The sequence below is a fragment of the Ylistrum balloti genome, unplaced genomic scaffold (genome assembly GCF_031769215.1).
Source record: "Ylistrum balloti isolate Yb309-2 unplaced genomic scaffold, AGI_CSIRO_Ybal_v1 Utg369912, whole genome shotgun sequence".
NCBI classification, from domain to species: Eukaryota; Metazoa; Mollusca; class Bivalvia; order Pectinida; family Pectinidae; genus Ylistrum; species Ylistrum balloti.
Window position 1 is genome coordinate 618,515 of NW_026782034.1, and position 23,229 is coordinate 641,743.

Below are 23,229 nucleotides of genomic sequence, written 5' to 3' on the forward strand. Positions count from 1 at the left end.
GACAGATCACTAAAGTTTAACAGATCAGAAAAGTTTAGCTGACAGATCAGAAAAGTGTAACTTGCAGAAAAGAATAACAGATGAAGTTGAATTTTACATGAAATGTTTCTGGACCCCACACAAAATTGAAATACAGTGAATATAGAAGAGATCTATCATGTTGCCTGTCATTTATTAGTGCTTTAAAAGTTGGATCTTTTCCCCTCTTTATGATATCAAATTTGAAAATCCCTTGTAAGAAACAGTGATAATTATCTGTAACTGTGAAATCATTGACAGTTACATGTTGCCCATTTTCTTTTCTGATCAGTATTTTTTAAGAAATCATGATAGCAAGGATTGTTTACAGATGGAGGGACAACAGACCAAGGATGTAAGGCGATTTGAACTGCCAAACAGCTGATGATGGTGGGCTATAAACCACGATGGCCACCTGTCAGCCATTTTGTTTTTTTATCAGTTCTAAATTAAGACATTGCACAGCTGGGAACAAGGGATTAACATTTAAGCTATGTATGATTGCTAAGAAATATTGATAACAAGAATTGTATAAGGACAGACGGACAGACCAACAATGTGGGACCATGGATGAAGGGCGATTTGAACACTGCACCATCTGATGATGGTGGCTGTAAAATTCCACACAGTATGTTCACTTTTAGTACTGAGGTGAAGTTTGCAGTTAAATATTTTGTCCATGAAAAGGATTGTTGATATGCAATTTTTGGTACCTTGGAAAACAGCATATACAGCAGCTGAATTAGCTAGATTAGGTAAATAAGACTTCCAAAGTTGACAGAATATAAAATCGTTTTTAGTGTATGTGATAAAACATTTATTTTTAGTAAAATTCAATACATTTTAATCAGAGTCTGACATTGTAAAGTCCTCTACAACATCGTCAACATCTGGAATATCTTCATCATCATTACTGGCATTAGCATCATCTGCCTCAGCCTCCTCCTCCTCCTCATCGTCTTCTTCTTCCTCACTGTCCTCATCATCCTCATCTGCTGACTGTGCTAACTGTTCTAGTTCGTCACTATCAAAGTCACTGTTGAAGTAAAATAAAATCAAATGTAGGAAGAGAAGGCTTATGTATAAGTAGAGTTGTTTGATTTGCTTGAGGGAATCATGATATTAAGCAGAACATGATATTAAAAGGTTGATGTGTTCCTGTAGTCAGTAGCCTACTAATCGGTGAAGTGTTATAAAGCATACTTTGCTGTTAACTTTTATTTTTCATGTCAAGATTTTAAGTCTGTCTGATAAATATTTGCTTTTAACAAGTGCTTGTTAGATTTACTCTCTGCTTTATAGCTGTCTCCTTATTTTTTCTTTTGTCTTCTCCATATCTTATCACTGTATTTTACATCAAATTCCATAACAAACCTAGCCCATGACACCTAAATAAATATATTTCTAAATCACAAGTAAATATAAAATTTTGTTTGGACAAATTTCAGAAGCGATATTCCCCTTCCCAAAACCAACTCATCCCTCACCTCCGTCCAATGAAATTACAGACGATTACAGATAAGTTTGAGATCAATGTTGCTATTGAGACACTGTATATAGTAGACATTATGTAGTATTTAAAGCCATATTCTGTGAATTTATTGACCAGACAGCAATTCCCAGAGAACACTTGGCAGCAGAGGGTGAGGAGTATGGATGCTGTGGTTACAGAAAAAAAAGACATGATTTCTGAAGACAACAAGTTTTTCCAGAGAGCAGTGTTCTAGTTAACAGGGTTTTACTTCTACTGTGTAACTAAAGAAAATGTTAAGCAAAGTGAGAAATGAGATTCACCTAACAGTCCTACTACATTACCTGTAATCATCGCTATCTGAATCAGTTTTTTTGGATTTTGTTGTTCGTTCAGATTTTGGAAGAAATCTCATCTCATCATCCGACTCATCACTTTCTTTATCGAAAAGAGCAGCAAAGTCCATTTTGTCTTCAGCGGTAGCTTTCTGTGGACCCTTGGGTCTTACTATTAATGGTATACCATCATCTACATCCAGGACCTGAAATCAAAAACATACTTTTATACATATATTCTACAAAACTTTCATTCAAATTAAACATTTTGCTCCATTAAGTATCTTTGAAACTCAACTCAAAAAATACAAAACACCAACACTAAGATGATTACTGGCAATATTTTTTGCCTTTTTTCACACTCTAGAGGCCAAGTCCCTGCTTCAGCATCTTTAACAAAGACCATAATATCCTTTGTCATAGCCTGTTAAGTTTGTTATATATTTAACCTTATAATGACTCGATATAAGTTTGTCCTATTTCAGACTTTTCCATGAAAATGTAAATTGGTCCTTTTACAAAAAATATCTCAACCAAATGTAACTTTGCAAACCTTATCATATCCCAAATCCAAGTCTGCCCTATTTCAGACCTTGCAATGACCCCAAGAACTTTTTGCTTATTTTCTATATTTTGCCATGAACCAATATATGTTTTTCGGGCCCTGTTGTGACTTATTACAAGCGTCTCCTGACTTTGTTAAGATTTACGAAAAGTTTTTCTGATTTCAGACTGATTCTTTACCTGTTCTTTGGCGGAGATCTCATGCTGTAGTTCACGGTCCCTCAGCTTCCTCCAGGTCTTGTAATATTTTCCAAGAGGTGTTCCGGCCTCTTCACATTTTTTCTCCCAAGCTTCCTGCAATGTACATTAAGGACAGTTTTAATAATACTATTTCAAAACTAGAAAATGTCTTCAGACATAAATGCTTAAGCTCAATTAATAGCAACAACGAGTTTTATCTTGGCCTAAAAACAAAGTAATTTGAAATCTTAATTGTTATAGGGAAGCTTTGAAGTAAGTTCTATTAAAATCCCTTCAAAAATGAAATGATAGGAGGAAGTGACGACGTAATTGCGATGCGATGGATGGACATGGGTAACATTATAAACCGCTTAGAATGATGGGGGCAGAAACACATGTTTTAAACAAAATGATAGGAAGAAGTAACCATAATTAATTTGAGCAACACTGCTCTGTTTCATCTGGAGATCATTACTTCTGTTACTTAAGTATTTATCATACAGGTTTAAGCCCAAAGGGTCTAAACATCATCTCCGACACAAAGTCATAGGTGGGCTTATTACAGGACAATTGAAAATAGTAGAATTGGGTTGGCTTATGATGAAGGATGGACTATCTATCAGATAAATAAGGTAATTTATCCAACTTACAATAGTTTTAGTGTCAGCAAGATTAACATTGAAACTCTTGCGTCTATTTGTGATGAATTTTGAATTCTCTTCAACCTTGTCCAGAATCTGACGAATCTGTTTGCAGTAGTTAGCCACTTTGCACTTCTTAAGAAAGGCCTTCAGCTACAAAGCAACAGAAAAAAAACTTTTCAAACGTAGTTATGTTTTTTATTTAAAAGATATCTTCTTTAACTAATAACTGGATTTTAATTTCATAAGCATTAAAGTAACATATTGGTGCATGTAAATTATTTCTGGATCATTTTTATATTTAAGAAATCTGCAATTCTAAAGACAAACCAGAATATTTGAAAAACAATTGTACATGTGCATAGGATATATACTGAGAAATACAGGACCCTGAGAGTTGTAAATATGCTTGTGTAGGATCTGGTGAGAATGCTACATTGATCTGATCAGTTTTCAATCTTGCTATGATACTGATGCCTTATGTATGAATTACAGCGGACAGACCTGTAAAATGGCTGGTAGGGCGAGCTCAGGAAACCCAACAGAACTCTGATGGACATGTAACTGGTCCAGGAGTAACTCATACAGCTGGTCTATCACTCCATCCTACAGAAACCAAAAATAAAGTTAGACACAATAACAATCAATCTAAGTTACTTCCAGAAACCAAAAACCAATGTTAAAATCTATCAAAAAGTTACTTCCAGAAACCAAAAACAATGAAACCAAAAACCAATGTTAAAATCTATCAAAAAGTTACTTCCAGAAACCAAAAACCAATGTTAAAATCTATCAAAAAGTTACTTCCAGAAACCAAAAACAATGTTAAACTCAATCAAATGTTACTTCCAGAAACCAAAAACAATGTTAAACTCAATCCAAAAGTTACTTACAGAAACCAAAAACAATGTTAAAACTCAATCCAAAAGTTACTTACAGAAACCAAAAACAATGTTAAACTCAATCCAAAAGTTACTTCCAGAAACCAAAAACAATGTTAAACTCAATCCAAAAGTTACTTATAGAAACCAAAAACAATGTTAAACTCAATCAAATGTTACTTCCAGAAACCAAAAACAATGTTAAACTCAATCCAAAAGTAACCTTCAGGAGAAAAGTTCCGCAAGATGTACATTTATGTTCGTTAGTTCATGAAAAGAGGTTTTTGCAAATACTTTGGGAAAACTTTTTTAAAGTCCTGTACGACTATACAAGAAACACAGATGAAAGTGAATTTAAATCTATGTGGATCAAGGTTATAGGTAATTACCTTAAAGGACTTTTCTACCAACTGTGATTTGGAGAGCTTGAGGATACAGGCAAAGTTGAATGGTTTAAAACTAGGATTCTTGTACTGTTTGTTGAAGTCGATTTGTTCAAATATCTGGAAAAGAAAAAAGGTTTCTAAGTAAAGGAAAACATCAGTCTGAAGAAACATTGAAGGTTTTCAGAAGACCAATTAGTAAAATGTTTACCTTGACCATATCTAGTACATAATTAACTCTGATAATAAGCCCACCAATCTATATTACTGTAAAGTACTATTTCATGGACCTGCAACAAACCTATTTCCTCTAATAAACTCTAATTGAGATATCATCTGATGTCTCCCTCAGCCTTACAGAGAAAACTTTTTTAGAACCAAGTTAAAGATTTAATTGAAAAATTCAATGAAAACCAGTTATATAAGTAATACACTGATATATAGAATATAAATCAACAACTCGTCACAAATTTTGAGGTCAACAGGAGACCACCAAACAATGTTTTTACTGTCAGTATGTCAAAGAGATACAAAGGACGGTGCATGTGTCTGTACTCTGCACAGCTGCACAACAATAGTATCAGAGGTCAGAGGTCAAGCACTGTTAAGTCAGAAGTAGGTCAAAAGTCACTTATTACCACATGTATCCCAGAAACTCATGCAGGATAGTACTTTGTTGGAAAGGTCATGGTAACTAAGAAAGGGTCACTGTAGTACAACAAACACATTTACACAAATCATTTATTACAAAATTTAAAAAATCGTGGAGTAATCAGAATTTAGTTAGTTCATATTTTTGAAAGTAAAATTTTTCCATTACTGACAGAAACCTGAGGTAGAAATATTCCAAACATGTCAGTATCAGTACATTGCTCTGTCAAAAGGAAAAATATTTTGCGTTAAAATAACACAAGAGCTGTAATCAACTAACCCCCATGTATTCTGTGTACACAAACTGTCCACTTAGGAAGCTATTTAGAAACTAGCATCAACCCCATGCACAGTCCAGGCCATTGTGAGGACAGGTCTCCATGTAGAAGCTGGTGTTTACCTAACTGAACAACATACGGGAGGCCTGTCACTTGGAGGTCGATTGGAGGCCTGTCGCTTGGAGGCCTGTCCACTGCTACCTTGAGGAACTGAGGTAAATTGTATTGCCCAGGTACACAACCATAACAACACAAACTGTTCTGTTTATCTTTTTTCTCGGTCAAGGATCATAAAAAGATTTGTATAAGAAAACCGTCTTTCAGTCCTTCACAACCCAAACATATTATACACTCTCAATGGAACTAACAAATCTGTTACCTTTTTTCTCGGTCAGGGATCATGAAATGATTTTTATGGAGACTGAAAGGTCTTCCAGCTCCAAATTTAGGTTTTGGTTGAGAAGGGATTACCAAAGTCTTTTTCATTTGTGAAGGCATCTCTAACTCCGCGTTTTGGTTGAGAGGGGTATCATTATCATTTTGTTATGTGGGATGATAAATTTGTTTTTTAGAATTTCAGGACTGTGTTAATTAAGTTTTGGTAACAAGCAGTCTAGACTTGTCCAAGTTTGAGTTCAGGTAAACAATGTATTCTTGTCGCTTGCCAACTAGGTTCTGCTCATAAAACTTGTGCATACTTTGGTCTAGCTCCAGGTAAATATTTAACATTTCCTGTATTCAGAACTGTTAACCTCTACCAATTCATTTAAGAACAGACCGTATCTTAGACATATAGAACCATAACAAAGAATCCATTTGAGTTGTAGGGGTGTCAGCCTTCATAGTCAGTGGGTCACAGTGACAGCCTGTGCATAGTACTGTACACTCTAATTTGCATACAGGTAAGCTATCAATTTGTCTGGGCTGATGGTTGTTTTGAAACCTAACTGCTCAACGGTATTCATTCATTCTTTCATTCAAATCGGTGAAGTGAATCTAATATGGGCCGCATGTCTTGGAGTTGTTAAGGAGCCCATTACAACATATTTGTCATTCCTTCACAATTAAAAAAAAAAAAATACTCAAAAGAAATTTTGACATTTTCAATACCTCAGGTACAAGGCCTTTAAATGAAGCAGAAAAATGAGACAATTATGTATAATAATTTTTCCTTGAAAAAGAAAACTTGTGCAAACTTAAAGGTATGACGTCAACACACGGATACCTTACCACAGGTGGAACTATAAACCCGAAGGTGTTCTGGATTTTTTATACACTAAATGAGTTCTCAATTAAGTGTTGCTTTAACAAAGGAAAGGACATTCTAGTAAGAGTGATCTGATTAATTGTAGCTGAGACACATTGAACGGCGTCTTTGTTTAAGTGAAGCTGAGACACATTGAAGGGTGTCTTTGTTTAAGTGTAGCTGAGACACATTGAACAGTGTCTTTGTTTAAGTGAAGCTGAGACACATTGAACGGTGTCTTTGTTTAAGTGTAGCTGAGACACATTGAACGGTGTCTTTGTTTAAGTGTAGCTGAGACACATTGAACGGTGTCTTTGTTTAAGTGTAGCTGAGACACATTGAGGGACATCCTTGTCTCAGTGAAATTGAGGCATAATGAAGGGCATTCCTTGTTTCCTTTCTTTGTTTTAGTGTAGTTGAGACACATTGAGGGGCATCCTTGTCTCAGTGACTTTGAGGCATAATGAAGGGCGTCCTTGTCTCAGTGACTTTGAGGCATAATGAAAGGCATCCTTGTCTCAGTGACTTTGAGGCACTATGAAGGGCGTCCTTGTTTCAGTGACTTTGAGGCACTATGAAGAGCGTCCTTGTTTCAGTGACTTTGAGGCACTATGAAGGGCGTCCTTGTTTCAGTGACTTTGAGGCACTATGAAGGGCGTCTTGGTTCCAGTAAAGTTGAGTCATAATGAAAGGCATTTCTTGTTTCAGTAAAGCATTCCTTGTTTCAGTGTAGTTTAGACACACTGAAAGTAGTCTTTGTTTTCCTGTAGCTGAGGTGCAATAAAGGGTGTCCATGTTTCAGTAAAGTCCAGACACTGGAAGGCATTCTCTTTTTTTCAGTAAAGTCCAGACACTGAAGGGCATTCTTTATTTCAGTGTAGTTTAGACAAAATGAAGGCTGTCTTTGTTTACTATAGTCGAGATACAATGAAGAGTGTCCTGTTTGAGAAAAGTCGAGAAAATAAGGACATTCCTTGAATGAATTTACAGAGGTAAAGAGTGATTGTGATGATATATGATGACAGACAGAATCCTATCTAAAAGTGCCATAACCCTTGTGTGCAGCGACTTCCTGGTTGGGTGATAAAACTGGGTAACTTAGTAACAAATCTTAATGGAAAAGTCCCACGCTTGTTTGAATGCTTAATATATATCTTCTTGTGCCAATGCAAATTATCACCTATTTATTAGATCTGTGACTGTAATTGATATCTATGTTTCAGTAATTAACATTTTGTTTATCTTAACATCAACATATTGCCAATTTGTCCTAATCTAACAAGACTACTTATAAACATACAACGTTAGCCTTCAGAGGTGACAGATATATGACTTGTTGACTCTTGTTTCTGGTTTCTTTTTATGAATCAGTTTTAGAGATACATGTAACAGTATGCATTGAAGTTATTTAAAATAAAATCTCTTGACATCTCTTCTGAAACATGGAATAACAAAGATTTAAGGATTGTTTTTATTTTCTGTATCGCCATTTTCCTGTAGTAAGATAGAAGTAAATATATACTGCTTGGTGCGCGTCAGCAGAAGTAGTAGGTCAGGCGCCACTTTGGCGTCATTGACAACGGCAAGGCCAACAAAATAGTTCCCAAAACAAATCACTTCATTCATTTTTTGCAGGTACATGTATTATGTAATGTTATATTTGTCTTACATGTCCCTTTATAAATAAACCTTGTTTATAAAAGGTTTAGAGATGTAAGAAAACATCGATCATTTACAAAGAATAATGGAGACAATAATAGTGATATGTACATGAATCCTAATCACCATGTGTACTATTGATAAATGTAGACACTAGAGTCGGCAAGCTTTTTAGAGAAACTATATACGTAACATATATGTATAAAAACAAATTACAAAACACCGAGTGCTTATTGTAACAGGCACCATCACTATTTAATGATACATCATTAAGAGGTCCATAGGGCCTATACAGTCCACCAATAGAATTGCCTTGAAGCTCCTTACTTTTGTTTATGTTAGTGTCAGTTGTGCCATTATTTTGTGAATTCCTTTACTGCTCAAATCACTATCCACTATCACAGAGGTTTGGGGAACATTCGTTTAAATTAAAAAAAAAATCAATAATCATGATTAAATGAAAATGAAGCAAACATGAAAAAAATGCACAGTTCATTTGGCTGTCAGTTCAGGTTAAAATCAATATTGACTGCAAAACAAAAGAAACAATGAGTGGACTGATAATCTGTTGAACAGGTTCATTAACGTGGGAGGGGATCAGAAACTTCCAATTATACCAACAACTCAAATTTCACAAATTGTGTCCACTTTGTAATATACAATGAGAGTTCTCTATCTTGCCCTCTTGGACGGCCGCCAATATATTACTTAGCTCAAGTATAAATTCAACAGAAATTTGTGTATGAAACAGATTTTTTCTGACGTAGATAGTAGTATTTATTCCGTCACTTACTGACACTGCTACTTACCACTACTAGAACATGTGTAAATTTTGTAATGGTTATACATGTGATTATGGATGTCATGAGTGACCTTTCAATACACCTAGAAGTCTATCACTCCTCATACACGATTTCCTCCCAGGCATTCCACGTATAATTTTGAACCGAAAATGTAGTAATTTAAAGCTATATATATATATGTAGAAAAAAGATTATCAAGTCTCCTACAAATAATTCTAAATATACCTCACCAGATCTTAATCCTCAAAATGTTTGCAATGTTAAATATTTGTAATAGTCCATATAATTACTATTGTCAAGCAAATATTTGCACTTTAAAGGTCAAGCTTATGGTAAATTATACAAGGTACCAGTAGTAAGGATTCATTAAAACACACCAACAGAGTAGTCTGGAATACAACAATGGTACATGTTTCTGGTGAATGCTTAAACAACAATAAACAACTGTAGATGTTTACACAACAGTAAACAACTGGTAGATGTTTACACAACAGTAAACAACTGTAGATGTTTACAACAGTAAACAACTGGTAGATGTTTCCACAACAGTAAATAACTGTAGATGTTTACACAACAATAAACAACTGTAAATGTTTAAACAACAATAAACAACTGTAGATGTTTCCACAACAGTGAACAACTGGTAGATGTTTACACAACAGTAAACAACTGGTAGATGTTTACACAACAATAAACAACTGTAAATGTTTAAACAACAATAAACAACTGTAGATGTTTACAACAGTAAACAACTGGTAGATGTTTCCACAACAGTAAACAACTGTAGATGTTTACACAACAATAAACAACTGTAAATGTTTAAACAACAATAAACAACTGTAGATGTTTCCACAACAGTGAACAACTGGTAGATGTTTACACAACAGTAAACAACTGGTAGATGTTTACACAACAGTAAACAACTGGTAGATATTAACACAACAGTAAACAACTGGTAGATATTTACACAACAGTAAACAACTGGTAGATGTTTACACAACAGTAAACAACTGGTAGATATTTACACAACAGTAAACAACTGTAGATGTTTACACAACAGTAGACAACTGGTAGATATTAACACAACAGTAAACAACTGGTAGATGTTAACACACCATGAATAGTAGTGATTTTAGGAAAATTAGACAGATCTATGAATACCTTTACAGAGTAGGGTGGTGCTTTAAGCTAAAGTACATGTTTTATGAAACCCAAAGAAATAATACTTCAATAACTCATGTAAAATTATGTCCCTTTGAGGGTACATTCATAAAACTGCCAAGTAATTGACTGTGACAACATTTATGAAAGGTCACCTAAACTTGTACTATTTGTATATGTGGGGGCGTGTTGATGGAATTAATGGCCCATCTGTTTGCTGTAGGACTTAGAATATACCTCTGTATTGACCACACTAAAAGCAGTAGAGGAAAACTATCAATAAATACAGGTAATTGAAAAATAAAATCTGTACACATGAACTTAAATACACTACCTTCTAATGGCTAAGGCTGTAAGTCTCTATCTCAGACTTAGCATGTTCACAGTCCATCATAGACCAAACATGTTAACAGTCTATCACAGACCAAACCTGTTAACAGTCCATGATAGACCAAACCTGTTAACAGTCCATCACAGACCAAACCTGTTAACCGTCCATCACAGACCAAACTTGTTAACAGTCCATCATAGACCAAACATGTTAACTGTCCATCACAGACCAAACCTGTTAACCGTCCATCATAGACCAAACCTGTTAACTGTCCATCATAGACCAAACCTGTTAACAGTCCATCACAGACCAAACCTGTTAATAGTCTATCAGAGACCAAACCTGTTAACAGTCCATCATAGACCAAACTTGTTAACAGTCTATCATAGACCAAACTTGTCAACAGTCTATCATAGACCAAACATGTTAACAGTCCATCATAGACCAAACCTGTTAACCGTCAATCACAGACCAAACCTGTTAACAGTCTATCACAGACCAAACCTGTTAATAGTCCATCATAGACCAAACTTGTTAACAGTCCATCACAGACCAAACCTGTTAACAGTCTATCATAGACCAAACCTGTTAACAGTCCATCATAGACCAAACCTGTTAACAGTCCATCATAGACCAAACCTGTTAACCGTCAATCACAGACCAAACCTGTTAACAGTCTATCACAGACCAAACCTGTTAACCGTCCATCATAGACCAAACCTGTTAACAGTCCATCACAGACCAAACCTGTTAACTGTCCATCATAGACCAAACCTGTTAACAGTCCATCACAGACCAAACCTGTTAATAGTCTATCAGAGACCAAACCTGTTAACAGTCCATCATAGACCAAACTTGTTAACAGTCTATCATAGACCAAACTTGTTAACAGTCTATCATAGACCAAACATGTTAACAGTCCATCATAGACCAAACCTGTTAACCGTCAATCACAGACCAAACCTGTTAACAGTCTATCATAGACCAAACTTGTTAACAGTCCATCATAGACCAAACCTGCTAACAGTCCATCACAGACCAAACCTGTTAACCGTCTGTCACAGACCAAACATGTTAACCGTCCATCATAGACCAAACATGTTAACTGTCCATCATAGACCAAACCTGTTAACAGTCCATCACAGACCAAACCTGTTAACAGTCCATCATAGACCAAACCTGTTAACAGTCCATCACAGACCAAACCTGTTAACAGTCTATCATAGACCAAACCTGTTAAGTTTATCACAAACTAAACCTGTTAACTGTCTAAAACAAATGAAACCTGTTAACAGTCTATCACAGACCAAACCTGTTAACAGTCCATCACAGACCAAAATAATTAACAGTCTATCACAGACCAAATCCGTTAACACTCCATTTGAAGCCATTTTACCAACTGTACTGTGAGAAAAGTGTAGCCTGCATCAAACAGAAGTATTACATTTATATTCAGAAGTAATCTCACATATTGTTTTCCTTTAAATGACTGATTCCTAAATTATTGTTTAGATAATGATCAGTTTTTTAGTCAATGATATGGTAAGTTCTGTGTTTAGGTGCCTGCTGAAGATTACATATAGAAACACTAATGCTAAACAAAAAGCAGGTGGTACTGAGTGTTTGAACCAGATGGTAAACGGTGATAGATCAGAGACAATCTACTGAAAACCTTGGTCATAGTTTATCTATCGGTATCTTCTCCACCCTGTCAGACTGTGATACAGGAATCTCTCCACCCTGTCAGACTGTGATACAGGAATCACACTGATTTTCTTTGTGAATCGCACGCATGTGTACCTGTGTCCTACTTTAAACCTTAAAGACCACTCCTTTTTGCTCACGGTTGGAATCCTCTGATTGGCCATATATGGGTCAGCAGACATTTTAAAAGTCTAAAGCATTTCCGTGTTTAAGGAATGTCTTTGTTGCTTTGGTAATCAAAGGGGAGATAACCTAAATCTCAGTGACCCACATATCACTTCATCAGATGTTCTATTTTTTAAATTTGAAAATCGGTTGGTTGTAATAGGATCTTGGTCTTTCACGATACAAATAGAAATTCTGAGATTATTATAGCTTTACATCATTTGTTGTACAATTTGTTTCAGCATTCAAACAAAAAGCTTTTCAAACAAGAAGATAAATGTAGTTCAACTGACATAATCTGTCAATACATCTAAAGCTATATAGACTTTGACTCCATTGAACTTTAGAACAAACCTCCTTTTCTTACTGAAGTGTGTGACTGTACTAGTTATCACTTAATCAGTGGAGGAGAACGATGAATTACTATACATAGAATGAAACCCTACAATGACAATGTACAGCTTGAGCATTGTATCATCACTAACTTTATTTCTAAATAGAATATGGAAATTGATAATTTGGTTTTTACCATCAATAATCTTTCAGTAAGGCAGCAATTGGACCATAAAGCAAAACTATTAACTTAGAAGTCAGGAAAGCAGCAAGTGGGCCCAGAAACATTACTTCTAACTCAGAAGGCAGGGATGGGCTTATTACCAAACAATGATATTGGCCTAGTTTGATCAGCATGTATAGTTACATTAATCCTTCTGTAGTAAGATTGAACTAACTTTAGCAGAATATAATGTCAATGTGTGGTGAAACCAGAAGTTATGATACACCTACTTCAGTATAATATAATGTCAATGTGTGGTGAAACCAGAAGTTATGATGCACCTATCTAGTCTGATATAGCTCAACTAATAACATCACTTTGGACAGACCAGGGCAACTAAAAATTGTCTGTTCATGCGTTGTCCTCTGGAATCATGGCAATGATTTATTGGTCTTTATTGGCATGTGTGACTGTAATGGTTAATGATCAAATAGAATGTACAAGCATTTCATCTGAAACTGCAACCAGTGTTGGTGGACTTATTACCAGGCATGGGCTTATTGCCAGATAAATGTATTCAGCAATGCTACAGTCTACAGGTGATGTCAGCTGATTACCTCACACCTTACCCTATGTACTTAAGTGAATGAAATACATGTGTATGGTTGTAGAGAGAACTGTTCACAAATTATCTCTAACCTTCACTTTATTACTGAATTGTTTGTCCCAATGGTTGTCTTTGGCTGACTTGTTGTAAACATCATCAGATTGTTTTTATCAGGGTTAGATAGGACCTTGTGATCACCTGATAACATCAAACACTTGGCTTATCCAGATCAAACATCTCTATCTGATGTTGGTTACCTTTATATCCAACTCCACAGTCATCTATCCTCAATTATCATCCCTTCAACCCATACAGCATAAAATTTTCCAACCTTCAGCAATTTTTAAAAAACTTCCCAAGGCTTATAAATCTGTTCAAATCTGAAGACAACATAATCCTGATTTTCCTGTCTGTACAGGCAAAAGACTGCTGTAAAAATCAAGTGGGAGTCTCATTGTTGACTTTGAAATCTATTAAATTAAATGACTTCAACAATAAAATTACAGTTCCTTCTCCTTCTAACCTCACCCCTTGAGCAAACCTCAATGATTTTCCAATCTAACCCCAACTTATTCTAAGTTGATCACGCCTCAGTAATACTTCCAATCTAACACTGTCAAATCATTCATTTTTGTCAGAGATTGATTCTTAAGGCTACTATTAATCTACGAATTCATATGTCCGTGATCTGTGAACAAAAGTATAGATGGATTTTATGAAAAGGTATTGATTTGAAAATCCACAAAAATACAGTAACTAAACTCAATTAAGTCCCCATTTAATACCACCACTTATACTATACTAACCTAAATTATTTCTCTATTGTAACCCCATAACCATAACTAGTTAATATCTAACCTAATATAACCTTAACAAACCCAAGTTACTTCCCCTTCTAAGTCCACAACCTGAACTAACCTCAGTTACCTCCCCTCATAACACCACAACCATTACCAGTCCCAGTCAATTTCTGTCCTAACCCAATAATCTGAGCCTTTTAACCCAGCAGCCCTAACTAACATTAATTAGCTCCCTTTCTTACCACACAACCTTTAATAACCTCAGTTACATCCTCTTGTAACCCACAACCTGAACTGAAGTTACGTCCTCTTGTAACCCACAACCTTTAATAACCTCAGTTACGTCCTCTTGTAACCCACAACCTTAACTGAAGTTAAGTAAACCAGAAATCAGTGTCTCTTTGCTTCAGATTGATATTCATTCGTCCGACTTTCTAACCCCAGAACTTTTACGATCTCTGACCCATTCCATTTACATGTCTCACACCAAAGATTTGTGACATGAATATTTGTTAAAATAAATAAATAATAACAAAGGCACCATGCAGTTGATATGTTCTGATTATAGGCGGATCATGAGTGAAAAATATTCACTCAGGTAAATCTGCTAGGAATACTGAAGCAGATATCATAAAGCCTATGGTCACAGGTGTAGGAATTCTTGTATGTATCACCTTAATATGCATACCAATATGTCCTGTCGTACCTTTTGTATTGTGACTTCATTGTACTATGAATTTTACTGGTTGAGCTCTTTGTTATATTATATAATATCAGTGACTAACTTGTATTGTTAATGTACCATATCTACCCTTAATAAAACATACCCTATCTACCCTGTAATACACAAACCATAATATCCACTTTTGTAATATATAAACCTTACCTTTCCTAAAATAAGTCCTGGAATCAAACCTGCTATCTCAAAGTCATAAGGGTGGGCTTTTTACAGGTCAAAGCGAAAATACATATGGGCGGGCTTATTACGAGACATGGACTGATTGTTGGGTTAATAGTATACAACTATATAATAAAAATCTATGCTTTGATTGGTAAAAAACTGCAGCAAAGCTTATTGAAATGTTAAAGTCACCTGTGAGATATCTGACAGGGTTTCGGACTGTTAAAAGTCACCTGTGAGATATCTGACAGAGTTTCGGACTGTTATAGTCACCTGTGAGATATCTGACAGAGTTTCGGACTGTTATAGTTACCTGTGAGATATCTGACAGGGTTTCGGACTGTTATAGTCACCTTTTCAGCATAGATTCTATTTGTTTTTGTTTAACAGATATCACAGTGTATACGAAAAAATTATATTTAATAGGAAAAATATTTCTCTGTATATTTTGTCTTCAACACTACCCTCGTATTTTTCAGTTTTGATCATGACTGATTGAAATCACAATTGAGGGGATCCCTGTCAACATGGATAACATTAATTTAACAGTAATTCATGGATATTTTGAATCTTCTGACAAACTAACAAGAAAATCATTGGAGAGAAAAAAAAATCAGGTTTTAAAAAGGCTAGAGATTCATCTCCAATCTTAATTCTGCTGAGATATCCTTTATTTTACAATCAAAAACTTTTAAGAAAAGATGAGAAATCTTGTTGGGAGTAAGTTGTAGGATACTTTGTAGAGATGATTTCCTGTGAAGATTGCTGTGTACTGTCTTATGATGCTGAAATGCATCTACTCAGCTGACAACTCCTCCAGCCAGGTATCCTTGGCACAGAAATAGAAACATCTTGTTCAAATCATCCTACATTACATACCTGTAGCTGGTAGTAGTACTGTCTTGGAATCCACAATGTTGTCTGTCTACATAGATCAATTCATAGTTACTTCAACATTATCAATTATTAATGTAAAAAGTAACCTTCTCAAGGACAGTGGTCAGTTGTACTAACCAAGCATACAGGTCGCTACTTTATTGATAACACAAAAAGGCCAGCATACAAACTCTGACATAAAATCAGGGGGCAGGCTTAATGCAGAACAATGAAATAACATTTGTTTGTAATTTCATTAAATAGCAATGGATGTGGGTGGGCTTATTACCATACATCAGATTATTGTCTGTTGAATATGGTTAAATCCCCTTTTTATTTATATCTTTTACTATATGGTTATCATTTTCCCTACATGCTGATTGGTCAAAACACATCAAATAAGTCTAAATATTGTGACATTACATTGAAAATGCAGAATCTTGCATGCAAGGTGAATATAACAGTCCAAAACCCTGTCAGGTGTCTCACAGGTGAATATAACAGTCCTAAACCCTGTCAGGTGTCTCACAGGTGAATATAACAGTCCTAAACCCTGTCAGGTATCTAACAGATGAATGAAGCAGTCCAAAACCCTGTCAGGTGTCTCACAGAAAAATATAACAGTCCTAAACCCTGTCAGGTGTCTCACAGAAAAATATAACAGTCCTAAACCCTGTCAGGTGTCTAACAGATGAATGAAGCAGTCCAAAACCCTGTCAGGTGTCTCACAGAAAAATATAACAGTCCTAAACCCTGTCAGGTGTCTCACAGGTGAATATAACAGTCCTAAACCCTGTCAGGTGTCTCACAGGAAAATATAACAGTCCTAAACCCTGTCAGGTGTCTCACAGGTGAATATAACAGTCCTAAACCCTGTCAGGTATCTAACAGATGAATGAAGCAGTCCAAAACCCTGTCAGGTGTCTCACAGGTGAATATAACAGTCCTAAACCCTGTCAGGTGTCTCACAGGTGAATATAACAGTCCAAAACCCTGTCAGGTGTCTCACAGGTGAATATAACAGTCCAAAACCCTGTCAGGTGTCTCACAGGTGAATATAACAGTCCTAAACTCTGTCAGGTGTCTCACAGGTGAATATAACAGTCCTAAACTCTGTCAGGTGTCTCACAGGTGAATATAACAGTCCTAAACCCTGTCAGGTGTCTCACAGGTGAATATAACAGTCCTAAACTCTGTCAGGTGTCTCACAGAAAAATATAACAGTCCTTAACCCTGTCAGGTGTCTCACAGGTGAATATAACAGTCCTAAACTCTGTCAGGTGTCTCACAGGTGAATATAACAGTCCTAAACCCTGTCAGGTGTCTCACAGGTGAATATAACAGTCCTAAACCCCGTCAGGTGTCTCACAGGTGAATATAACAGTCCTAAACCCTGTCAGGTGTCTCACAGGTGAATATAACAGTCCTAAACCCTGTCAGGTGTCTCAAAGGAAAATATAACCTTCCTAAACCCTGTCAGGTGTCTAACAGATGAATGAAGTAGTTCAAAACCCTATCATGTTTCAAGACCCTAGAAGGGTATGAAGGGAGACAACTTTTGAATTGAAAGGGAACACAAGCTAAGAGGTCCAATCTTTTATTTTGTTTCTCTGTGAATCTAATCAAGTTATCTGACCTAAAACTTTTTTTTTTTTGGGAGTAAAAGCAAATTTAGGAGAGCCAGTCTCTGAAAATTCTGTAACCTATGGTGATTAAATCTAGACCTGTCTGAGACATCAAGGAGGCAAGAACAGAAACATAGGACACATTCCAACAAAATAATTTTTTAATGATTTGACAACATAATTCAGTTTTTATAAAAAATTCCATCATTTTAGTCATGTTATAAACAGATCTATTTCTCCAAGTAATTCACGTCGTAATAATTATCAAATGAATATTTTTCTGTTTTCATGATTAAAACTTAAAATCTAGCAACAGTTGCCTATTTCAACTTGTGATATAATAATTAAATGATCTGTCCAAGAGGAACTCTATACTCCCTTATAATCTAAATAAGAAAATAACAGCAATAAAAAACAGAAATATGCAAAAATGGCACAATAGCTTACATGATAAAAAGGTATGTATTTTGATGGTAACAGGACTAGAGGGGGCTGGTAAGGCAGGTATGTTTTACACCAGACGTCAGTAAAGGATGTGCCATATGGCCCCAAGTATTCATATCGTCAGGCTAATGACGTAGGTAGATATAGCTGATATAGATTCACCAGGTAGAAATGTACAGATAAACACTATATGTAAATATTGACGTATTTTACATCACTGAAGTGCTACAGTAAATCTACAAGGACGTGCCCTGCATACATTCTTTATAACCATACCTCACCTGGAGATAAACTTGATGACAGAGCATGGCAGTAGCATAAATTAATCTCTTTTCTGAATCAAGTTTTTTTATTACCTGTTTATTTCTTTGAACAATCTAATTATAAAACTAACAACGTTTGGGTGTGAATGCTAATATAAGACAAATGGAAAATTCATGGACTCTAACAAAATTTTAAAATATCTTTTTCAAAGGAAACTTGTTTCTAAAAAAAAATATCCTGCACATTTCCACAGGTAAGAGGCTTACTTAGGTGTATATGAAAGGGCATATCAACATTTTATCACTCAACAATACAATCCTGTAAATAAAGCACAGCTGTCGTCCAGATTCATTGATAATTTCATCTCTCACATACCCATTGTAGAGGGATGCAATATCTCACAGCTTGTCAAAACCTAAAGGCCAAACTTCCAGCAATATTTTGTAAACAAACTCTTATTAACATTTTTTTCTTTCTGATTTCAAGAAAATGTGCACTTTCACTGTCATTCTAACATTGAAACTCAGTGGTCTTATATCCTAGAAACAGCAAACAGTAGGATATAAATAAAATACACAATTACGTTTTCTGTTTCTCCTGACTCCAGCCCCTGCCTACCAACTCACTAGAAATCAGTATGAAGGAGTGCTAACATAGTGTCTCTACAATCACGGGTAAATCACAAGTAGATACTACAAAATGTGTTTATTTTCAAAATGTATGTGGACAATATATGTACGTTTTCAACATAGATTCTTCTAAGTCATTTTGTATAAGTTCACATCTTGAATATATCAGACAAAAGGTGATATTTAAATCTGGAATATGTACAATTTCATAGGTGTAGTAAAGTGTGATATTCAAACCTGAAATTTGTACAAGCTACAGGTGTGGTAAGATCAATTATAGTTTACGGTAAACAATGATGCTACTTCTATGGGAACAGTTGTGATAAACCGATCAATTCTATGTGTGAAATCAGGCCTACTGTGTGTAGAATTAATTCACTTTAATCCACACTTAGGATCATAATTTAAAATACTTTAGGAGTTAAACATTAACTGCACTAGTCAACCTTGTCCTCTTACCAGAAGCCGACAGCCATTAATCTCAGCACTTAAATGAACGACAAAGTTTCGCAACAGTCTTATCGACACAGCCTTCATCAATCTTTCGGGGGATTCGACTTTCAATGAAGCCGATTTCTATTTTAGGATATTTAGCAAAAGATTTAGACAAACCAACAATGCAAAGGAGATAAACCTACATTTTATCTCACTTTTAACCCTAGTAAATTTCAACGCCGAGAGGGTATCAACAGAAGGCAGACTAAATACAGCATTAGACAAGGTCATGACCTTACTCCCAACAGAATGTACTTCTTACAACTCTTGTCTGATAGAAAACAAAAACATGGGCCTGATTTAGCCACGTAATTCTTCAGTAAGGTACACACTTTTGTTAAAACAACATTTCACTGGTGGTAATTCAGCTATAAGAGTACAGAAACTTGAGCGCTATTGGGTACGTGGATCATGCATGGTTACCTTGGTAAACTGTATCTCTCCATATTATTTATATGATAATTTACACTATATACGTTAGAAGATGAATAAAGAAATTTTCAAATTTATAGTCAATATGGTACTATTAAAAATATCCAACAACATTTAAATGTCACATTAACATTTAAAAACATTTTTTCCTCAATGAGAATTCCTGCCATACTTCAGGTGGGAGCAGACCATAATTTCCATAATCCGACTTCACATATATACTTCCATGAAATTTCCATAATCTGACATGATATATATACAGACATAACATGTTTACTGATGTCTGTGGCGATGTGGGAGATGACTTTAGTGTACTTGCCCACTTCAACAGGTTATTTTTCTTTCTAGTAATTTTTAAGTGACTTTGATGGTTAAAGGTTTGCCTGCCATAACAAGAAATGTTCAGAATAAGAATTCCAATAAAGGTTATAGGATAACTTTACTAACCTTGAGTCACAGTAATATTATACATATACACACACAAAAAAACCCATTTTCTTCAAGTCAATAATGTCAGTAAAATAAAAGTTCTTATAACACAGGAGAAGATTTGAGTGTGACGTTTTGATGACTTAACATCACCTTCTTCATCAGACAAATGAAGGGTCAAAAGTCACATCTTCTGAAAAGATGGCTATTTTGGGTAGGATTTCAGAAGAACATATACCAATTTGTGTCTTGACTTCTACAACAATTTTATGATGTATTTAAGGATTTTATTGATTTTTTTCAGTATTTGAAGGTGAATGGTCTAAAATTGAGAACCAACAGCACGAAAGAATAATTTCTTATCCTGTGAAAAACAGGACATACTAAACTGTCCCTTCAACCTGATCACGTACCTAAAAACGTGAATGTCCGACAGACAAATGGGACTTTTGCTAGCTCTGCCTGGTAGGTAAATAGATATCAAGTGTCTACACCTTGCAGCAGGTAAATAACCAAACTTTACAGATTGTGCTCAGGTAAAACTTTTCACTCTGATAAAAGTGAAACTAGAACTTGTGGACTTCTTTTTAGACACCATCGGAGGACGTCTACAACCAATGCCACACAAAATGTCAACTCAAGTCCTGGCAAGAAGCCCATACAAATATGTCAACTGCACTAACATTGGCATCCGCTGCCAACTCATTATAGATTAACACAGAATCGGGTATTTACAGTTCAAGACTGTGAAAAGACAAATCAGATCTCAAGTAACTGATTTACAAGGCTCGGCTTTCGAAACATGGAATGGAACATCCTGTCTAAATTTTTTTTCTGATTTGTCATGGTACTGCTAGTTTCACTTGCGTCAGACCTCCACCTATCAACTTATCTATTGATATAACAACCATGAAATCCCAGCAACCCTCAATAACGATTTGTCTTGTTTCCTTGTCCGACATAGTTTATATCCAACCAATGTACTAAGAGACGCAGGAAGTAGAATTAAACCTGTCAGATGTCATGTTGTATCCATAAATTGTGGAAAAAATTACTGAACTTAAATAACTGATCATGATATTATTTTTGCTGTAAGAACAGCAATACTGAAATGTAAGATAAGATAAACCACAGCCTGAACACTGTCTACAGATTAGTGTGCCAATTAACATGAGAAAGTAGCTTAAATATGTAGATGAATCAACGTTTTCTTTCTTTGTATAATGCAATAAAACAGAGTCCTGAAATATATCAGAGAAATATTACTTCAATTATAAAGTTAATTCCATTCATGTTTTTACTTCTTCATAACTTTAATTGTCATTTTTAAGTATTCAATACTTTTGAAAACTCACAAAATGTTAATATTCCAATCATGATTTCAGGTAAAAATATTGAGACATGACAGAAGACTTATGACAAGGTCATTATGGAATTAAAGTCACTCTTCCATGTTCAGTCATCACAATAGCATTCTATTGCATCTAGTAAAACACTTAGGATCTCAATATTTTCTTGAATCAGTGGCTGTGACAGCTTGATGTATGAGCCAAGGTGTGAGGTTCCAGTCCTACTGGGATTGAATTGTTTTTCTCAGAAAGCTGAGAAATGGAAAGCATTTGTTGTAAGGATTTGGTTCTTAGCCAAGATACTTTATCCAAATTACTTTGAGTGGCATATGATGGACCTCTCACATGGTGTTCGGTGAGGTTGTTACTAGTTAATCTAAGACTTATTTTAAAAACAAATGTTGACGGGGTCATCAACCAGGTTAACAAACTTCTCAATTCTATTCCTTTTTTTCTATGACATTTATTTCTACATAAGTGCCTACATTTATAGGACCTCTTATATTGCCATGAGGTAACATAAACCAGACAAATATATAACATAACATAACAATGCCTTATATTTGTCTTTATCAAAAGATTCATTAACATGACTATACATCATGAATTATCCCTTGTAATATTTTTGCATATGTCCTTGAGCATCTTTCATTGGCCAGTCAGAAGCCCTTTGTGATGTTACAATACAGAAAATTACGTTATGTCATGAATTGAAAATGGCTGACTCTGTTTGACTTTGTCTCCAGTATCTTTCTTTCTTGAAAATTGTCTCTTGATGTTTGAATTTTGCTCACAAATACTCATTAAGAGGCTGTCACAAAGTCTCGTATGATATAAAACTCATTTAAGATTCTATGTAAGTAGGGTAAATTTCTGGATATATAATTCTTTTTTTAATAGGATGGAGACTTGAATTCCACTACCGACTTTAATAACATCTTTTTACTGTAAACAGAGATTAGTCTCTACCAGGTACCGATGGACAAAAACAACTTTGTGTTGACGGGGATAGGCACTGCAACATACTCTATACTGGGCGTCAGCCAAATACCTTACAAAAATCTTTACATAATCAGCGTTTAATCACTGATTAATTCAGATTACTCAAAATCACAAGACTCTGGAAGCAATCCAATTTTGTTGGACTCTTTTGTTAAAGAAAAATCCATTGTTCTTAATCTGGCACACAAAAAAAATGTAAACACTAGTAACCTTTCAAGGACAAGTACTGTTAATACAATACATTGATATAATCATTATTTAGTAGGTCAACTTCTGATGAAATCCCTAAGTTTTCCTTTGTCACAAATCAACATGGTTAGGGATATCAGGTGACAAATTGTTTGTCTAAGTGTTATAAATAGATTTTACCTAATAATTGTAAAATCAAGTAAAATCACTTTTCCTGGAG

At 35.2% G+C, this 23,229-nt stretch overlaps 1 protein-coding gene across 2 annotated transcripts in view; it reads right to left on the reverse strand.

The window, feature by feature from the left end:
* Positions 1-817: 817 nt before the first annotated feature.
* LOC132546744 (nucleolar complex protein 2 homolog) overlaps positions 818-23,229 on the reverse strand; it is a 66,303-nt gene continuing 43,891 nt past the window's right edge. For both annotated transcript variants that reach the window (XM_060210463.1, XM_060210462.1), the window contains 6 exons: positions 4,480-4,593; positions 3,714-3,815; positions 3,219-3,362; positions 2,569-2,682; positions 1,834-2,030; positions 818-1,054 (listed from right to left, as the gene is read on the reverse strand). In XM_060210463.1, the coding sequence (XP_060066446.1) occupies positions 862-1,054; positions 1,834-2,030; positions 2,569-2,682; positions 3,219-3,362; positions 3,714-3,815; positions 4,480-4,593 (864 nt within the window). In that variant the 3' untranslated portion in view covers positions 818-861. The remainder of the gene's footprint in view (positions 1,055-1,833; positions 2,031-2,568; positions 2,683-3,218; positions 3,363-3,713; positions 3,816-4,479; positions 4,594-23,229) is intronic.